The sequence below is a fragment of the Trichogramma pretiosum genome, unplaced genomic scaffold (genome assembly GCF_000599845.2).
Source record: "Trichogramma pretiosum strain Unisexual culture from Peru unplaced genomic scaffold, Tpre_2.0 scaffold32, whole genome shotgun sequence".
In the NCBI taxonomy this organism is placed as follows: domain Eukaryota; kingdom Metazoa; phylum Arthropoda; class Insecta; order Hymenoptera; family Trichogrammatidae; genus Trichogramma; species Trichogramma pretiosum.
In genome coordinates, this window is record NW_019641641.1 from 693,850 (window position 1) to 715,509 (window position 21,660).

The 21,660-nt window shown below is 36.4% G+C and overlaps 2 protein-coding genes across 2 annotated transcripts; one reads left to right on the forward strand and one right to left on the reverse strand.

Moving 5' to 3' along the window:
• Positions 1-904: 904 nt before the first annotated feature.
• LOC106652435 lies at positions 905-6,110 on the reverse strand. The gene is made up of 8 exons (XM_014371373.2): positions 4,875-6,110; positions 4,140-4,490; positions 3,833-4,053; positions 3,616-3,759; positions 3,094-3,525; positions 2,531-3,017; positions 1,677-2,093; positions 905-1,562 (listed from the first exon to the last, which is right to left on the reverse strand). Exons 1-8 carry the CDS (start codon positions 5,176-5,178, stop codon positions 1,339-1,341), a joined length of 2,580 nt encoding a protein of 859 aa, XP_014226859.1. The 5' UTR covers positions 5,179-6,110; the 3' UTR covers positions 905-1,338.
• Positions 6,111-16,168: 10,058 nt separating this feature from the next.
• On the forward strand, positions 16,169-19,711 carry LOC106652370 (ankyrin-3-like). The gene has a single exon (XM_014371298.2). The coding sequence runs from the start codon at positions 16,169-16,171 to the stop codon at positions 19,709-19,711; it is 3,543 nt and encodes a 1,180-aa protein (XP_014226784.2).
• The last annotated feature ends 1,949 nt before the right edge of the window (positions 19,712-21,660 follow it).

Sequence of the window (21,660 nt, forward strand, 5' to 3'; positions counted from 1 at the left end):
GACACTGTGATAGCAATGTCTTGATGTTATATTTTATTTTATCACATAAATAATCAAGTCACACTTCAAAAATGATCCTATGTACAATACAATAGTTTTACTGGATACGTTTACACGATAAAAAACTTACAACAATTGAAGATGATGCATTCAGTAATATAGCTATTTACAAAGAATAAACAACCCAGTATTTACTTTTACATTTTACACATCGCAGAAAATATTTATACAAATCTCATGAATTATATTCATGAATATCTCGAGTTATCAAAATAGCCATCATTACCTAGACGGATATTTTAATTTATAGAACCTCTACAGTCTTCTGATTTTATATTTAAAATAGAACATTGATAAATGTGTAATCGTTTCAATTGAAAAATACCTACACATTATTTGAAAAATACGTGTTAAAATTAAAAAAAATTCTTATTTTAAATATTTTGGCTAATATTATCTTAACTGTGCTTTCCTACCGCTAATCATTTAATCATTGGAAACCCAGAAATTGATTCAATAAATATTTTGCTATCGCCATTTGATCTTTCAGTTTATAAAGGCAAAATTTCAATGTCATAAAGTATCGAAATGTTGTCTTTTAAATGTCAGCAAAACCAATGTTATGACCGTTTTAGACTATCGGATTTTCTAGGTTTTCAATTATATGAAGTTATCCTTGGATGGGAAGCATAGTTTCTTGTTTAAGATTGAATTCTTAAATTTTAATTGGTAATTATTGAAATTACAGATATAATATACAAATGATGATAGAAGATACAACATTGAAGTGTGACCGTTTAGTCAATTCACATTTATCTAATAGCTATGCAGTGATTAATAAATATCCACAAAAAAGTCCACGGTATAAAAATAAAAAATCTACATTCATCAAACTCACTGATAATCGATAGTAAATGGAAGATTTTTGAACTTGTTGTTATCAATATAAAAAATAATTAATTAAACAATCTAGTTCCTATCTGTACATATTAAAGATTGACTTTATCGAAGACGTTTTCATTCTAGACAAAAATGATTTAACAGTTTTGTCGTAATTTACATATTAGTTTATGATATATCTAGAATAGAGACTCTCAGAGAAGATCCGAAATTATGCTTATTCCGATGCGTACAATTTAAAAGATTCAAAATTAAAAGAGTGGTCTGTTGTAATAAAAAGACGATTTAACGTCTTCAAAATTTTAAAGCACATTAATACAAAAAATATTATTGGGGAGTATTCAGTTGCTTGATAAAAACTATTTTTTTAGCACGACCTACAAAAGACGACTATAGAAATGTAATTTACTTAGATGAGTGTAAAATTAGTATCTTTCTTCATTTATTTGATGAAAAACGTTTTAAACGAGACCTTGTCGAAAAAGATGCTGCAGTGGGATTGTACGGTGTTTTTTTGCTTTTAGTCATTGAGCTTGACGTAGTCGTATTCATTGATGGGCTGCTCACTCCGTGCGTTGCATTATAAGATTGTTTTGCTTTAATAGGTTTTGCCGTGCTTGATTGTGTGTTAACAGCTGAACTTGATCTCATTCGGGAAACAGCTACAACATTATATTTTACTTAAGCATACATAAATTATATATAACTTAATTAAAAATACTTTTTTTTGTTGTAAATTCATATATTATCAGTTAAAAAATTAATTTCATACTAACTTGCTGAAGGTGGTGATACAACAGAAGTCGATATTGTTGTCACAGAGGATATTTCACTGGATTTTAATTTGTGAAGAGACGCAACTGTTCTGAGATTTTTGTTAGTTAAAATGGGTGTTCCAGTAATATCTACATTACGTGATCTCAACGTTTTAGTAGGCGTTGCAGCAATTGTGTCAGACCTTAACCATCGTTTAGGTGTTGTAGAATCACCGGTCATTGATATCGATTGGCGCTCTCTCGAATAGAAATTATCTCGCATTTGTTGCAATCGTGTACCAGTTGATCGTGTGATAGATGTCGGTCGTCTAATAGTTTTAACAGGTAATACTTTTTTCTCTAGACTTCTTCGTTTAAAACAATTCGGAGAAGACAATCGTCTTTCTTGAACATTTTCAGAAGTGTTAAGAGTATCGTCTGTAAAGAAAATTTAATTAAATATTTAATAATGCTAAATAACAGTAATAATATAATACAATTTAATCATTCAGTAAAATGGGCAATGTTTTTCTGAACTTAAATATAGCTGTTTTTACAATTACCTCTCTAATTAAACTTTTCATAATCAATAACTTCGCGTGGAATATAACGAAAAAGTGTACAACTTCAATTCAGTCACAATTGATAAGATTTCGATCAGACCATAATGAATTAATTCTTCATTATCCAATATAAATATTATATTAAAAAATATAAAAAAAAGTCTTGCTTACAATTATTATAATCATAATAAAAATTCTAAGCTTCGCATAAAGTTGCAAATACTGGTACATTTATAAAAAGAAAAAAAAAGAAAAAAAAAGAATTAAAAATAATTCAATGCATACAAATCAATAAATTATGTTTATGCATACTCGTTTTTGTAATGATGGCTTCATTTGCTGACCATCTGCGGCTAGTATGCCGCAGTTCGTGTTTTTGATTAGCTGGTTCATTTTCATCTTGATGACTACGCAAAACTTCTGATCTTGTCTGTCTATTTAAACACTGTTCTACTTTATCAACTTCATGAGACTTATTTATTGTGTTAAAAAATTTGTTTTCAGTGTTAACTTTCAAATCTTTATCATCAGCATGCTGCAATTTTCTTTCTTTTATTCCTCTTTTTGTTCCTAGCCTCAACCAAGAATGTGTGGCTTGTGCATCCGAATTTTTTCGTTTGACACGAACAACTCGTTTAACACCAAGTGAACAATCCAATTCATTTTGCTTCAATTTATTTGAAGCTTCTGAGTTTTCAATTGTCTTCAAGTCTGTAGTATTTTCAATATATTTTTCTGGTTCTGGAACTTCTTGCAAATATTTTTCATGTTCATGGGACATCGAGTCTGATTGACCATTCTAAAAAGAAATAAAAATTAATAATCAAGCAGAAAAAAATTAAAGTAGACTGAAAATTATTTTAATTTAAGTTTACCTCAGCTTTGTCTGTTTCAAAAACACTATCATTGCTACTACTTTCGACAGTTGTTAACTCTTTTTCGTTTGTTGATTCACCAGCATTTAAATTAGAAGGTATGTAATTAGATAGGTCACTCGATGATACTTCATCAACTTGTATATGCTCTTTGAATACATTATCTAGAGATTCATCACTTGTACTAATACTCATATCAGGAGGCAAATGATTCGAAGAATCAGGTGGTTTGTGGATTTCATAACTTGGAGGTGGATTAACCATAGGAGAACGTGGACAAATCTGTGGATTTGTATTTGATTTTATAGGTGACATTTGTTGTTGATATTTTGATGATTCTTGAGAATGACCAGTTTGTTCTTGAATATCTGGCGTTGGATCCACAGGGTTTTGTGTGGAAGCTAACTGTTCACGCTTTTGACTCAAAAGAAGCTGTAAAGTAAATAATAGTTAAGAATACGAATTTCGAATAAAATTAAGAAATGAATCAATTATTATTAGTTCTTATTAAGATTGATTTACTTCATTGTGTGTAGGTCCAGGTGGATCAAGCATTAAAGTTACAACGCTAGTATTGTCAGCCCTTAATCGAGTCTCAGACCATCTTTCTAATGCTTTATCAACTAAACTTTTGGATGGATTTATCCACATTTGTACAACTCCTCTCTAAAAATAAATAAAATATAATGTACACACTATTTTAGAAACAAAATTGGTTTTTGGAAATTTTTCAACGTACACCAACACCAGTTTGCTGTGATGCAATCAAGTGTTTTTCATTATGTTTTTCAGCAGCCTGTACTGTTTCTACAGCAGTTTGAGCTGATAACACATTCCATAAACCATCAGTTCCAAAAATAAGACATCTATGAGTTTTTACATCAATATTTAATACTCTGACATCAGGTTCTGGTGAAACTACAAAAGTGTCTAATTCTGAGTTGTAACTCCATAAATCACCTGTAAGAATTACAAATTTTCAAAATGAATAGAATGAATAAATAGTTGAAATTTTTTAGTTTTTATCTGTAACTATTGAAATATACCTAATGATCTGGCAACAGCCAAAAAAGGAATTTCATCCATAGGAGTTGATCTTCGTACCGGACCTTTATGACCAATTTTTGGCCTGTTCCATACTACTCTGGGAACTCCTGACTTAGGTACAACTTTTCCTCCAGAATTCCTGATTCTTGTCAATTCATCAAAACTTTCTGGTTTATGGTCTTTGGTTAGCGCTTTAGATCTCCAGAATGAGTCTCCTTCTTGCTGGTAACCCAAAATAATTGCAGAGTCTCCAACGTGGCCTATATAAATTTTACCCTTACGAATAAATGCAACACTGGCTGTTGTACCTGCTGTAGAAGGTAATCCAGCCGCAGTTCTAGGCCATTTATCTGTGGTATGAAATTTCATTATTAGAAAACAGTTTTTCAATAAATAATAAGAAATTAAAGTTTTTTATAAATTTTATAATTGTCTGTAAAAGTATTTCATCATTAAGCATGAAAATTGAACTTGAATCCGTATTTGATATTAGATATAGAGAATTGAAATACTACTTGCAGACAAATCATAAGTACATGTGGTATTGCACGAGAGTGGGGGTACTGAGAAAATAGGCGGGACGACCATTATTCACATATAAATGTTTATAAATTGAAATTCATCGTGCACTTTTAGTAATAGCAGATAATTGGATTATCACAAGTCACGGTTGAATAAAAAAGATGCGCGCGAGAGCGCGGTAAGTAAAATCAGACGGTGAAAACAACACTCACCGAGTTCGCGCCACATAGCGTAATGCGTGTTGACATATCCATCGCGGATGGCTTTAAGCACATCCTCATCGTTGTCACTCCAGAAGTTTTTTTGCTTCACGATTATGTCCATGAGATTCTCTTTGGCGAATAGGGCCGCCTCGCCACCGCCGTGGCCGTCGAAAATGCCAAAAAAGGCATATTCGAGTTCGCGATCGTTGGACGACTGCTGGTAGGCCACAGAGAACATGTCCTCCATGTATTTGCGACCGCCCTGGTTGCAGTGCCCAGTGACTCGCAGATTCACCCCGATGCTCAGCGGCATTTTGACGTTCAAACGAAACACAGCACTTTTTGTTTATAAACACCTAACCTACGTCTGCACTCGGCAGTCAATATAGCAGGAGCGATCTGTCGAAATTGGCAGCGTAAGGCTCGCGACCATGAGTAAAACAGTTTTACAATAGCGAGCTCTGGCTATATATCGAGTGATGTACAGTTTGTGCGCGAATACGCGCGCAGTAAGCAGACACACACGGAGAGCAGCACGGAACGCTTTCGCGCGTTTGGGTGCGCCGTTGAGCACTTTTCGCACGTTCGCGCACGTCTATCGCAGTCTCAAATATATATGTATATAATAGGCATGTATATACGAAGACTGACGTTACGAACAGTTACGACTTGTCCGTTGTGTATCGCCTGTATGTATACACAACACACACACACACACATGCACTCGATCCTTGGTAATGGTATGGGTGCACACGAGTGTGCCTATGTGTGGGTATTATTGGGTACTCGCACTAACGTCTCGTTTTATAACATAGGAGTATCGTCGAACGAAATTGTGTACGAGTACACAGGATTGTCTTTTCACTCGAGAGTCATGTGCACTTAGTCATGCAAAGTGACTCGCTCGCTGCGAATCGCAATTTTTTCGTTCGCGAGAGTTTTTACTTTTACCGCGCACTCACAACACAAGTCATGCGAACTATGTAGTAGGAATATGTGCCTGGCAACTCTTTGGCCCTCTTTCGTCATTCGTCAATTGTTTCTCGCTTAATGACAACAATCGCGCACGTCAGCTCTGTAGTTGAAATCAACTCGTGCGTTCGTGCAATTCAAACTGGGTGGGGTTTCCAAATAAATAAAGCGCTCGATTTGTATCGCACCAGTTTTAAGATTCGGCATCGTGTGCAGCACACAGCACCGCCAACCGTTGCAAATTAACAGTCAACACAGGCTCCTATCGAGAGAAACTCGAAAGTCCACTAATATACAGGAAATATCAGGGCAGGCAAAAGAGAGAGGGGGGCAGCGATCCCGATCATCACAGAAAAAAAGATGGCGCCCGGGCGCGAAATTCAAAACATTGAAAATTCGAATATAAGAAATTATTAGAAAAAATAGTATGGAAATTTTTAAAAATATTAAAGAATGCAAGCAAATGCCAACCCAAGTAGTCTACCATGTAGCACAGCTCGCCAATGTTTATAAACAATTAAACTGCAAACCAGAGCAGATACCTTCGCGACCGAGCTCGCTAATATTTGAATAATTAATTCAGATATTATTTAAATAATTAAACTGACCAAAAGCCGTAACCTTCACGACCCAGTTCGCTGTTATTCAAATTGCTGCACTATTGTTTAAATAATTAAACTGATAATTAAATATCCAAGGTAGCCTAGCTCGTTCTTATTTTAACAATTATTAAAATATTTCTCAGGAACCAGAAATGTAGGTGAAAGAACAACTTTATAAAAAGATATAACTATACATAAAACATATCAATCATTCAAATATGACAAGCTGGGTTATCGTTTGCTATAATTTCAATTAATTTGACCGGATAATATTTAAACAATTATCATGAGAATTATATTGATTATTTAATATCGACAATTTAATAAATAATAAAAAAGATTTTTTATGCAAATAGTAAGTTTATTGAATTAGTTAATAATAAATAGATTATATAATGTGCTACAGTAGAATAATATAAATTATAGTTTTAAATAAATACGACAGCGTATACATCGCAAATCTTTGTTGGTTAAAAAATTATGAACTAATTCTTCATCTTTACTATGCAAAATACACATAGCGTGAAATGGACGACGGCATGATATACAGCGACGAAGATCCGGTCTATCTCTGAAGCAAAAAATGCATGTATCACTCATGCTCGAGGAAAATTTTAATAACTGTCGAGCGATATCATTCCTACATTGAACTGGATCAAATGGTGTATCACTATCATCAAAATGTCCATTGGAGCCAATCACATCCATAAAATGCATTACAAAAGCGCCGCAGTGATCGTTATCTTCTTGTAGAGGGTATTCTTCCGAAAAAGGCGAAATTTTCCACTTTATTTTGCTAAGAAAATTTCCACCTCGATCATTGCAGCGTTTTAAATATAATGCAAAATTTTTATGAGCTTTTTTAGTTCTGTTCGAAAATTCTTTCCTTGTACGTTCGAACTTCTTCGGGTCCAAATGCATTACTTTCTTTTCCAAAGTATCGACAATATACAGAGTCCAATGATCGGCCTCCAAATAAGGTAAAAATATATATCTCTTAATTTGATTTCTACTCAGTTTGTGCATTGGCCAATTTACGTCGGTGTTGTCCGCTCCTAAACTCATAATAGCACGGCTCTCTTCGGTAATTATGGACGTAGCATTCCATGAATTGGTAGAATTCATTTTACCAAAGTTGTCGATAACGTCACCAAAAATCCATTCAGGTGAAATCAGTGACGAATAATCGTTTGAATATAAATAGAAGTAATGATCGGTAAAAATTGGATGTTTTGGAGCATTATAGTTTCCGATAGTGAGAGAATCTTTAGTCGACTTAATATCAAGTAAGTAATAGCTTACATCGTCATACAAACCATTATCGAAAGTGATAGAGGGTAACGCTAGAACGGGCTCGCTGAAAATAAAATTGATTGCATTTATTTTTAATTATAAAACACTCTTATTCGTTCAATTCTTCTCTATAAAAAGCAATGGCCCTCCCTCTTTGACTCTCTATATTCGTCATACAATTCTCATGAAGGAAGTGCACGTATCAGCGCAAAAGAAGATATGTATCTGTGAGCGAACGAGTGTGCACGAGTGTGTGAGCGAAAGGACGAATGAATCTGTGAGCGAAAGGACGAATGAGTCTGTGAGCGAACGAGTGTGCACGAGTGTGAGAGCGAAAGGACGAATGAATTTGTGAGCGAGAGAACGAGAACATGTGTGAGCGAAAGGACGAATGAGTCTGTGAGCGAAAGCACAAATGAGTCTGTGAGCGAGAGAACGAGAACATGTGTGAGCGAAAGCACGAATGAGTCTGTGAGCGAACGAGTGTGCACGAGTGTGTGAGCGAAAGGACGAATGAATTTCTGAGCGAGAGAACGAAAACATGTGTGAGCGAAAGCACGAATGAATCTGTGAGCGAAAGCACAAATGAGTCTGTGAGCGAACGAGTGTGCACGAGTGTGAGAGCGAAAGAATGAATGAATCTGTGAGCGAACGAGTGGGCACGAGTCTGAGTTCGAGAGCATCATTTCTTGGCCAGTTTTATTATATATTCGTAGTAGAGAAGCTATACCATACCTTAATATCCTGGCCTTATGATTATCATTCATATTTATTTTTAAATGATCATCTATTTTCGGCTCGACTGCCGCTGGTTTTAAGTAAATATTCTTAGGGAAACTTTGGGAACACCATTCGCAGAACCGACAATTATTTGATCTTTTCAAGCATCGAAAACATGCCACTTGCATCCCTTTTATGTATACTGGATCCTACAATTTATTTTATAAAAATGAAGTTTATTTGAATGACAACATAAATCAATATCAAGTAGTGCATTTTTTACTTTTTTGCTGTTATTCGATGAATGACTGGTAGCGCAGCTTGCATTCGAATGAACGTCACGTGAAGTACGATGTAATTTTCTGCGTTTCACTTTATTGTTGTCGAAAAATTCCTGTTTATTTAAATATTAATTATAACAACTTCTTTGATTTTTATTTTGCATAAAAATTACAACAAACTACTGGTGAAGATGATTAAATTTCACTGTTCATCATCTATCGGCTTACCCTTTCAACCTGTTTCACGCCACTAGAAACAGTTACAACTGACGAATTATAACTTGAAACTGATCCAGTTTTTTTTTCATGAACATTCGAAAAAATGTCGATTGTAGGAATGGAATCTTCGAACACACCCTACGACAAGACAAACGTTTTTTTTTTTTAATTTCTATATTTTTATCGTGTAATATAGGCGTGATTCAAGGATCATGCAAAATTTTGTTTATTGCACTGAATATTGTACTTCGTACTTCTACATATATTTTATTAAAGAGACGTACCTGTGAATGTAATTCTAGCATTGGCAAATCAAGATCCGATACTTGGATATCCATTTTTCCATCGAATTCGTTCTGTACATCATCCTCACAGTTTTTGAACGGATCTTCCTTTAGAATTTTTTTTTTCACCAATTCCTTTATATATAATTTGTTTATTTCATCTATCATATCAAGTGTTGGGCATGATGCAATTGAAAACGTATTTTTTTTTGGATCCATTGTTCAAAAACTTTTAGAATTATTCAAGTTTAATTACTATTTTTAAAAGCTTAGTCTACAGCTAATGTAGAACGAACACTTTCCGTTGTCTTACTTATCGTTCTACTTAATATGCACCAAGAACACTTTTTTATTGGCACTCACTACACCAGAATTCAAACAACGTATATTTGCTGTATTATAAATGTATATAGTTACACTCGTACAAGATACCATGAGAAACAAACGCTCCTCGTGTTATGAATGTCGAGATACGACTGTCTTGCGAATCGCAAAATTTTCGGCGCAGCATAAGAGCGGCGGCAGTTACATTTCCGAAAAATCGATTATTCTAAGAAATCGTCGACGCTCCGTCTTATGTGATGATTGCCGCCCGCTGCATGCACGAACTCGGTCCAAGTGTCCGACGTCAACAACACGATTTTCGCGCCACTACACGAGATCGCGCGATAAAAAAACAGCAATATTGTTTGCATTCTCGAGTGAGACTCGGTGCAGATCAGTCATCACATTTGTAAATTCGCGTAAAATAACATTATGGACGGTATCAACGATGCAGAATACGAGATCGAGTATTTGGACGAAGACTGCAATATCGATGGTTCAATCGAAAGCACAGAATACGGTGAGATTGAGTATTTAGAAGAAGAGTTACTACAAGTAAGTATTTTTTTGATTTGACTGTTTTCGCATCTCATAACGTTTCTCATTGTTGTCAACAATACTCACTCGCATTTTATAGCTTGATTGACGTTTATACATTGTTATTGTCGGTTTCACATTTTTTCTTTCTTCGTTCATTCATATACGCGATAAACTTATATATTACAAAATAAACTCGTCTTTTAACGCTGTCACATGCACTCGCCCTATTGTGCCCTCACACGCACTCCTCCTCTTGCGTTCAAAAATGCACTCACTCGTTTCCTCATGAATTTGCAAACTAATTCTCATTGTCATCTTTACATTAATTCTTACATAGGCATTCGAATTGATAGTTAACTTTATTAATAATAAGAATTCATTATGCTCTGTGAAGGATTATGAATCGGAGATTCGTTCAGATGAAGTATTTTTATCTGAACTAGATGAAGCTGAGCCAAAACCGCGGCAATATAAGCACTGCTCAAGGTGGAAACTCATTCCAGGTTTTCAGCCATGGCTTACCATAGATCCACAAACACCCGGTACAGTCTGGTGTGCTGCCTGTGAAAAATCATTGGTAGCCGAACTGAGCAATATCAAGACCCATGCCACAGGAAAAAAGCACTGTAAAAATGCTGGATTGCTTGTACCTCCAACCGAGGAGGATTTCAATATTCCCAATGAAAACGAAAGAAAAAGGTCTATAGCCAAAATTGAGACATCTATTGTTGCGGCAATGGTCGACTTAAATATAAGCTTCAAGAATACGAAGAAATTCGTAAAGATTTTACAAAGTTTCGATGAACAAGGAATGGGACTTATCCAAGAAGTGCAACTAAGCTATACGAAAGCTCAAAAAATTGTAATAAATGGGATTGGTAATTTTCTGCATTTAGAATTATAGTTTTCTTTGAAATAATGAAAAACCTTAATAATTATGAGAAAATATTTGAATTGTTTCAGGTCGCGCACACCAAGAGGAGGTACAAGAAAAGCTTCAAACCACTCCATTCGCTATAAGTGTCGACGAATCTACAGATACTTCAGCCCAAAAAGTGCTTTGTGTGAGCATACGATACACTGATACCGAGGAGAACAGAGTAAAAAGTTTGCTCTGGGATATGCTGCCAATATTCGAAGCTGGCAAAGAAGGAAAAGCCACTGCAGATGTTCTTTTCAATGTAACAAAACAGTCGTTTGAGGAGATGAAAATACCGATGACCAATATTCATTCAGCGTCAATGGATAACTGCAACACAATGATTGGTGAGCTTGTCGATTACTTTTTCTAATTATTTTTGAGTTGTTTCACTCACGCTCACATACTCGTGCACACTCGTTCGCTCACAGATTCATTCGTCCTTTCGCTCACACATGTTCTCGTTCTCTCGCTCACAGATTCATTCGTCCTTTCGCTCACACACTCGTGCACACTCGTTCGCTCACAGACTCATTCGTCCTTTCGCTTACTCTCGCATTCGTTTTTTCGCTCACACATGTTATCGGTCTCTCGCTCACCCACGCATTCGTCTTTTCGCTCACACATGTTCTCTCGCACACGCATTCGTACTCTCGTTCTCACACATACTTTTGATTGATAGCTTTTAGATGTACTTATCTTTTCGCTTAATCTTTTTTGTTGATCGTTTTTTTTCTAATTTTTCAATTAATCGTTATAACACGACTCTCTTATATTTTCTTAGGGCACAAACACGGATTTATTAGCAAACTCCGTTCAGAGCTACCACATATTTTATGCGTTCCTTGTCCAGCACATTTAATCAGTTTATGCATTAAGTATGCAGTGGATTGTATTCCTTTTGAAATCATGCAGCTCATAAAAAATTCTTACTCGTTGTTCAAAAGCGGCAAGAGGAGCCATGATTACAAGGATGTACAAGAGGAATTATCGGTGCCTATCCACGCCATTCTTCGCTACACGCCAGTACGCTGGTCCTCATTGTTTCTCTGTGTTGATAGAATTTTAGAACAATGGGATGCGCTTTATGAATTTACTTTGCGGTTGAAGAAAGATCCGAATGAAGTTCTTGCCGGTCAAATTTTTGATACAATGTCAAAGAATGACTGTAAAAGTTATTTTTACCTTATTCATAAAGTCACTTACATTTTTAATAAATTTGTCATGTTTTTACAGCGGGATGATTGCATCATAACCGACGTTTATAATAATTTAGTGAAATGTTTTAAGGATATCACGTCGATTGTTATACGACGTGACTATATTGTAAATACCAACGAGAGCGACATAAATCTGTTTGAGGTAAAGAATTACTTATCTTTCGATATGTTTGAGATCCACGAATGCGTACGAGATAATATTTTGGAGCACGGTAAAGATATGGAAGATTTTTGCAAAGTAGCATTTAACTTTGTAATCAGGGCCTCACTGCAAATGCTTGAACGTTTTAGAGCATTTGACATGAAATTTTTGAAAGCTGTTTCATGTTTACGACCTAGAAGTATTGTAGAAATTGAACATTTCGTTAACGATAACGTGGATACTTTTGAGGACTTAATACAGATATGTCAGATTTTTATTACCGACGACGATCATGCATCTATATTATCTAACGAGTGGAGGTCTCTGAAAATTTTGTCGGAAACTGAGGGTCTAGTAGAGCCAGATTCGTTAGATAACATAGTTTTATTCTGGAATAATATTCAAAATATTAAATTTTATCCTAGCAATCAGCCAGTTTTTACGTATCTTTCGTCATTTGTTTTAAATATATTATCAGTACCCCACGCAAATGTGGATCCCGAAAGACGATTTAGTGATTTGAATTTTATAAAAACTAACAACCGCAACAGATTAGCCATTAAGACAGTATCAGGACTGTTGAAATCGCGACAAGCAATTAAACTATACAGCACTGATAATGTATTTAAGCCTAGTGAACGAATGATAGATTACGTGCACAATAAAAATATTTGGAATTAAATGTTCTTGAAACTTATTTATTTTAATGACTATAATTATGATGATAAATAAATAAAAATGATATTGTTCCTTTTATAATAAATTCTATTCAATATAAAAATTATAAAAAAATCTTTATCTTTGTTTAACACATTGTTAAATGTTACTGGTCTACAAGGATAACTGCTTTGGTTTACAGTCTAATTATTAAAATAATACACGGGCTGGGCTAAATCGCTAACCGCTTTGGTTTGCAGTTTAATTGTTTAAATAATATCCGGTTTAATTATTTAAATAATAGCGAGCCAGGTAGTGAAGGTAACGGCTTCTGGTTGCAATTCAATTATTTAAATAATATCTGAATTAATTATTCAAATATTAGCGAGCTCGGTCGCGAAGGTATCTGCTCTGGTTTGCAGTTTAATTGTTTATAAACATTGGCGAGCTGTGCTACATGGTAGACTACTTGGGTTGGCATTTGCTTGCATTCTTTAATATTTTTAAAAATTTCCATACTATTTTTTCTAATAATTTCTTATATTCGAATTTTCAATGTTTTGAATTTCGCGCCCGGGCGCCATCTTTTTTTCTGTGATGATCGGGATCGCTGGAGGGGGGAGGTGAGAGAGGAAAGGCGCCTGCGCACCAGCGTTGTTAGAACGAGCCGCAAACATGGTTGCCTCACTGTTTTATCGACTCAACTTCGTCGACTTTCTTCATGTAGCCAACTTTGAGAGTCATGAACATGTGCAGATGTATCTAACTTATAATGTATGTATGAATAGAATGTGTAAAAAAAGAGTAACAAGAAAGTAATGTTACTTAATACACGACATATGATATAATTTTCATAAGTGCAATGGTAACTGAAACACGACATGAATATAATATAATACAATAATTTTAAGCTCAGTAGTGGTACTCACTACACGACATACAATAATTGTCATGAATACAATGTTAAATACCGATACACAAGTAATACCGATCGAAAACAAAAATTACATTTTTTCGAAGTCCCCATTGTCACCAAGTTGAGCTGTCAAGAGCGAGTATAGTCGCACAGAGTAATCAAAGGTCGACTTGACGCGGGGGAGAATTGGCGCGCTCCCATCTAGAGCATCTTATAGATTTAAACGCAATTCGGAAGACATTTCTGAAGACGTATTTGGGGACGTTAAGGGATGATAAAAATATTTAACACATTATAAATCTTTTTTGTTCTTTGCATTTTTTCATGTGAGCGCTTCCAACATGGTCTAGAGCATCTTATAAATTTAAACGAATTCTGAAGACATTTCTGAATACGTTAACGGATAATGAAACTGGTTTATGATTTATTTAACCCTCCAGATACATCAATCATATGATTTAGGTGTAGCTTCAATATATTAATAATTTTTACTGGTCACTCATAGCATAGTTATTATCCGCATTAATTTTTTAATGCAAACGAAACCACAGCCAGCACCAGAACTAAAAAACTGATATCATATTCGAATCCCAGAGGGTGAAAAATATATAATTTCGTTTGTAAACTTTCTAGCCATTGCAGCTTCCTTTCTATATTTCCAAAACTACAATACTTTAACCAATGTCACGTGAACGTAGATCATAACGTAAGTCGTTAAAAGTCCTGGAATATTTTTTCGGAATATTTTTCTTTAATTTTGACACCAAAAAAATTTCTTGCGTATTTTGTGTATTAAAAGTGACATCTCGCGTTTCAAAATCGTACACCCTGTTAAAATTTACCCTATTTCTGCTTTCAATACACATGAAGAGTTGAATTTTTATTTTATTTCAAGGTATTTAAGGTAATATTTGACAATAGTATATTACTGCCCTAGGCCGCGAAAAACAGAAAAGTCCCAGAGTACGTGTAATTAGTGGCCGAGGCGAAGCCGAGGCCGATAAACACGTGTTCTGGGGCTTTCTTTTTTCGCGGCATAGGCCTGTACACTATTTTTCATACACAGTGGCCCGAAAATCGCTCTTCCCGCTTTGCGCAGCGGCAGGGAAGTAGTCACTTTCGGGCCGCTGGTATGAAAATAATATTTCAAAAACCATAAGTCCAATCATATCCATGCAATAAAGTTTACCTGTTAAAAAAGTGTAAAAAATTTCAAATGAATCAAATTGATTGAACTTTTGGTTTTTTGAAATATAATATTTTTTCAAAGGAAAATATCGATTTATAATAAATTTTTTGGATCGTACCACACGTTCGTTTTAGAGTTTTTAACTTTTTTAAAGTTTTTAACTTTGTTAAATATGTGACAAACGAAAAAATGGCAAGAAAAACTTTTTGTTTAGAAACTTCCAAGGAATCAAAAACTATTTTTTTTAAATTCATTATATTTTTTCGATAACAAATTATTTTGAATATAATTTTGTCGAAATGAAAAATATTTTCAGATTCTTTGGACTATTCTGAACCAAAAGTTTCTCTTGTCATTTTTTAGTATTTCAATTATTTAAAGAATTAAAAATACCCGAGAATTCTCACGTGCTTCGTATTCATAAGTTCCATTAGACCCAATCAATGTTTACCTTGTCGTAGACGCTTTTAATCAATATATGGTATAACTCGATAAATAATGCATTGATAAAATGGGCCCTTTGTTCGTTGCAAAAAGCTACATGTTTTACAAGTTTTTTTATCCTGTAGCTTTGTTTATTGCAAACTCACATGCAATTAAAAAAATAGCTGTATTTTGTTTTTTTTTTAGCTCTCGGATAAGGAAATGTACTCTTACAAAAGTTATCTAGTCATTTCAAAGTATATCTCCCATTTTCGTTTAAACGAATTGCTTATTAGAAAAAATAAATTATTTATCACTGGTTTGGCTAGGGTACTTTTGTTGCGCATGTGTAATGCACCGAATGTAGTGAACGATACTCAGCGCCGACTTCCTGCCTAACTTTCTCTTTCATCTTGGGAAGGCTTCAAGCTCCAATATCTAATAGCAGCTAAGCAGTTTAACTCCGCATGTGGAGTCGTTCAAATCGCGTTACGAATACACAATCTAAAAGAGGTCTCATCGACACGTGCTTTTAAATTAGCGAAAAAAAATTGAAATTTGTAATTTTTAGTGTTTTTTTGTGTTCGTGAGTGTGTATAAACATGTCCAAAAACGAATCCAGTGTAAGCTATAATGATAGAAAATATTTAGAAGTGTACGGGTACTTGTCGAAAAATGCCACGTGGGAGAATCAAGAGGATCGACGTGAATTTCTTCATCAACTCGTTGCCGTCATCAGTAATTGGAAAGGTCAACTTCCAAATCTTCTAGACTTCTTCCGGAAAGAAGTGATTTATTGGCTTTTAATGGAATCCGCCACAGACGCAGATGAAGACGCCAACGAGACACCAGGGGCACGATTCATAGATTTTGTGGCTCGCAGCGGCTACAAAGACGCGCCCGAGATGGACAAAGACGGAAAGCCACTGTTGCGTCGCACCACGCCAGTCCATCGTGCGGTTAGGCAGGGTTACGTCAAAAATCTCGCCATAATCTCTAATCTATTTAAAATTTACGACAAACTTGACGTAAATTACATAGACGAAGATGGATTCACGCATCTTCACGTGGCCTGCGAGTATGGTCTTGACACCATCGTCGAAAAATTCCTTGAACTCGGGCAAGATCCCAACGGCTTTTCTCCAAACATGGGCGCGACATATCCTTACCCACCGCTATACCTGGCTCTACGCAGAGGTCACGAGACGGTAGCCGAATTGCTGCTGAGAAGAGGCGCCGGTCTGCTTAGAGCCATTGTGGACGGATTTACTCCTGTGCACTGGCTTGGCGAGAACGATCACAACGATGCCTTCCTTGAGACATTTTTCGAGATGGGCGAGAAGAAACATCTGATGTTGCAGGTCAACGCCATAGACCGTTATGGCCTTTCACCGTTAAATCGTGCTCTGCTGAGCAGGAACAAGAAACTAATGGAATTGCTGTTGAGACACGGCGCGAATCCAAATTTGCGTGACAATAATGGAGAGGCTTCATTGCACCTCATTTGCAAGCTATGTAATTACTTTAACTTGGGTGATTTATTGGAGAAATTTTTCGCCATCAACGACGAACTCGGTAACACGGTTCAGGTCAACGCTCGGAATTCAGATGGTTACACACCATTGCACTTTCTTTTGGCTGTGCCGAGTAACAACCAAGCAAACATCGAACTCGATAACATATTCCAGGCCAACGGTATCGGTCACGGCTATCGGGTTGACACACCACCGCTCTTGGATCTGCAGAATCTAAAAAAAAATGCAGTTGAACTGTTGCTGAGAAGCGGTGCCGACCCTAATGAGGCCAACGAGAAAGGATTTACCCCTCTGCACCTCACATCTTCGGATTACTTGGCGGAGATGTTACTTGAGGTGTGCGATAAAAAACATCGGACCGTCGAGGTAGACGCTCGGAACAATGTGGGTTGGACACCGTTGCACGCGGCAATAAACAAAGGCAACATAAAATTGGTAGAAATTTTACTTAATAGAGGTTCCGCTCCAAATTTAGTTACTGACGAAGGGGAGACTTGTTTGCATATTATTTGCAGGAGTGACGATGACGACGAAAACATGGCAAAGATATTATTTCAGATCTGCGACGAAAAACATCAGATGGTTCCGGTCGACGCTCGAGACAATGAGGGTAGGACACCATTGCTCGTGGCAATACACAATGGAAACATAAAGTTGGTCGAATTTTTGCTAAAAAGAGGCGCTCGTCCCAATTTAGCTGGTAATAAGAAACTTACTCCTTTGCACGCATTATGCGAGAGAAAAAACAGCGACGATGGCTTGGCGAAGAGATTTTTCGAGATCAACGACGAATTAAATCAGCTGGTGGAGGTCGACGCCAAGAATGAGGAGGGCTCGACGCCGCTACACTTGGCTCTGTCCCGTGGATGCAAAAAACTCAACGAATTGCTGTTGAAAAGACACGCCGATCCAAACTTGGCCAACGCAGAGGGTCATACTCCTCTGCATGTTATATGTCAGAGAGAAGACGACGATGTTGACTTGGTGAAGATGTTATTCGAGATGGGTGACAAATTCAATAAGCCGATCAAGGTCGACGCCCGGGACAAATCCGACTGCACACCATTGCACTTGGCTTTGAATCGCGGCCACGAACAAATAGCTGAATGGCTGCTGAGAAGAGGAGCGGATATAAATTTAGCCAACGCGAAAGGATCGACACCGTTGCACTTGATTAGCGCGGGAAAGATGGACTGCGCTGACTTGTTGAAGACGTTTTTCGAGATCAGCGACGGGCAAAGGCGGCCGGTCGAGGTCGATGCACGCGACAACGAAGGCAAAACGCCTCTCCACCATGCTATAAGTCGCCGACACAAGAAGCTGTTTGAATTACTGCTGAGAAGAGATTTCGATCCGAATGTGGCCGATGACGAGGGATGGACAGCTCTGCACACGATTTGCATGGCCAAGGACGATAACGGCTGGGCGAAGATGTTGTTTGAAATCAGCGAGGAAAAGAATCGTCAGGTGCAGATCGATGCTCGGGACAGGTGCGACTTTACACCACTACACATGGCACTGGTTCGAGTAGAACTCAGGGCGGTGGCGGAATTGATTCTGAGAAAAGGCGCCGCTACGAATTTAGTCGAGTGGAATGGGTCGACTCCTCTGCACACGGTTTGCAAGTACGCCGTTGACGAGGACCGCGTCAGGATGTTAATCGAGATCAGCAACGAAGAAAATAAGCCGGTCGAAGTCGACGCCCGGGACAAGTTGGGCCGGACGCCGCTACACCTGGCCCTGGCCAGAGGAAACGGTAACGTGGTCAAGTATCTGCTGAAAGTAGGCGCTGACCCCAACTTGGCAGACGAGGACGGATTGTCATCGTTGCATCTCATCATTCAGAATCGTTACGACGACGATAAATTGCTCAAGCTGTTCTTCGACACCAGCAAACAGGTCGATCGGCCGGTGCAGGTCGATGTCCAAAACAATAACGGCTGGACGCCTTTACAATGGGCCATAGCTTATCTGTCATTGAAAGTGGTAGATGTACTCCTGGATCAGGGCGCCGATCTATCCAGCTTCGTTTTTCCCAGCAAGAGCTTTATCGTCGACGAAATACTCAAATCGATCAGTGAGGTAGACGAACGTAAACGGCTTGGGTACAAATTATCATTAGCTTCTCTATTTGTTGACATAGTAGAGCGTCTCGAGAAAAGAGGATACGAATTTAATCGTAGCGTCGCCCTGGATATCATGAGTTTGTTCGCCGAGTACGAATTGTTTGACAAGTCGACGGATCTTGAAGAAAATTGGTATGCCGACGAAGAATTTGTGAGCAAATCGAAAGATATAATGGTGAATCCCGATCTTTCGCTTCATGACCTTATCCGACTGGAGCCCAAACAGGCGGCAAAACAAATGAAATACGAGAACTATGTCGAGTTAGCGCTTTCGAAAAAATTGTTGGATCTTCCCGAAGGCTACAGGGATGTTTGTGTTCGGCATCTGTGCGAAAAATTGTCGAGAGGATTTTTCTGGCCTTGGGCACTGGATGCGTTCTATGAACTGCAACGCTACCAGCTACCGGTTCTCTGCTGTGAAATGATTATTGCGAAGCTAAAGAACGAGGATTTATATAATATTTGCTTGGCAGCCCTGCGATAGGCAAAATCTTGTGATGTTTCGCTATTTTTGCTATCATGACTATGTAGATAACGAAAAATTATAAACAGTCTAAAAAAATTGTAACTAATTTTAAAATTGTAGCAAATTACTCGAATTCAAAATCCTATAACAACATCGATTCATAATAATTTAATATATAGAAACAATAACAGTAATTTAACTCGTATGGATCTCCAAAATCTCTTTGTTCGACAGTGAATATTACAACTGTCCATGTAAATAGAAAAAGAATTGTAATAATACTTAAGGTATACGCCCCTATTTTCGATCAAATTTAAATCAATTTTTTATTTAGGATTGAAACTTGATATCTGATTTTGAATAATGTATTTCTGTTGATTCATTCAGCCAATTATTGAAAAAAAATTTTCTTACATACAATAAGTTGTTAAAATTAATTATTGATCGAATATAGGGACATGATTGAAAATAGGGGCATGTATCTTATAACTTTCCTCAAATTCTCATGTAATTCTGTAAATTTTTAATATCAATGTGCGCGGCTAGTAAGCGCCGACGCTTTAGAGCATGCCGCACATAATGTATCTAAGCTCGCGTATAAGAGTAATTCTGACTAACTTTTAAAATTGTACGTTCTAATGTATAAGTAGTTAATTTATAAGGCACAGTTCTGAAATTTTATCAGGGTCTTTAAGAAGACTTGAGAGACCTACACTTTTATTTTTGAGCGTTTTGGTGGCAAGTCTTTTCTGTATCGCCCGTTTGAAAATCGATTTTACTTTTGAGTCAAAAAACTTACTACATAAGAAATAAATTTTCGATAGCTTCTTAAAAAATGGATTATTAACCAAATGAACTGAAATTTTGTAATCTTCCTTCATTCACATACTTTAGAGAAATTGTTGTCCCGAACTTGTTTCTCTTAAATAGGAAAATTCCCAGAAAGTTTTCAGCGCGTACTGGATTACTTGGACTTTTGGCTTTTTTCTACATATTTCCATTTTTGATAATGGAATATTGTTTTTTTATATCATATCCATTCTAAAAAAATGCTTGAAAAAACGAACAAAATGAGCGTAACCAGAACCCTGTTCCTTATGTAATAAGAATTCTACGCTCGATTGAACATTGGGATGCGCCTACGTTAATCACTTGAAAATTTTTGAATAATTTTTTTTTCATTCAAAACTTTTTTTTATTATGAATAAATAAATCAAACAACAAATAATTTTTTTTATATATTTTCTTTTAAAAAAAATTGTTTTATGCAATAGTATGACGAAAAATGTCTTTTTTCGCACATTTTTTAGTGCGCAAAAAGCGTTTTTGGACACTTGTGTGCGGTAAAATGCAGCATTTTGGGCACGGGTGTGCGGTAAAACTCCTCATTTAAATGAACGTATTTTTCGCCTACTATTGCATAAAATTTTGTTTGCAACACGTGCCCAGCTTTTTGCGCACAGTGTGCGTAATTATAACCCACTTTTTATTATAATTTTTCGGCTCAACCACTAATTACATATGCTCTGGGACTTTTCTATATTTACTAATAGGGTTCTTTTGCTTCAAAAGGTGCATAAGGCAACTCAAAAAATCCAAAGAAATTTAAGGGCATTTTTTTCAATGCAATTAAACAGAGAAAGAATTTTTGAGTTCGATATCGGCTCGTATCGCCGTACATAAATTTTCCAAATTTTTAATTATTTTATCTGAAGGCCTGAAGCACTCGAAAAATCTGAGGTGGTTTATTTTTTTAAAATGTTCTTTTGTGAATTTTTTCAGATTTTTTAATTTCTTCAGAGCTTCAGAATAAATATAAATTGAAAATAGACGTTTATAGAGGAGGAGAGGATCCAGACTATAGTCATCCTTTGACAACTCATCCTGCGACAGCTCATCCACGAAAACTTATCCGCGACAATTCATCCTGGGCGACTATTCATCCTCACTAAAAATTTTATTTTATT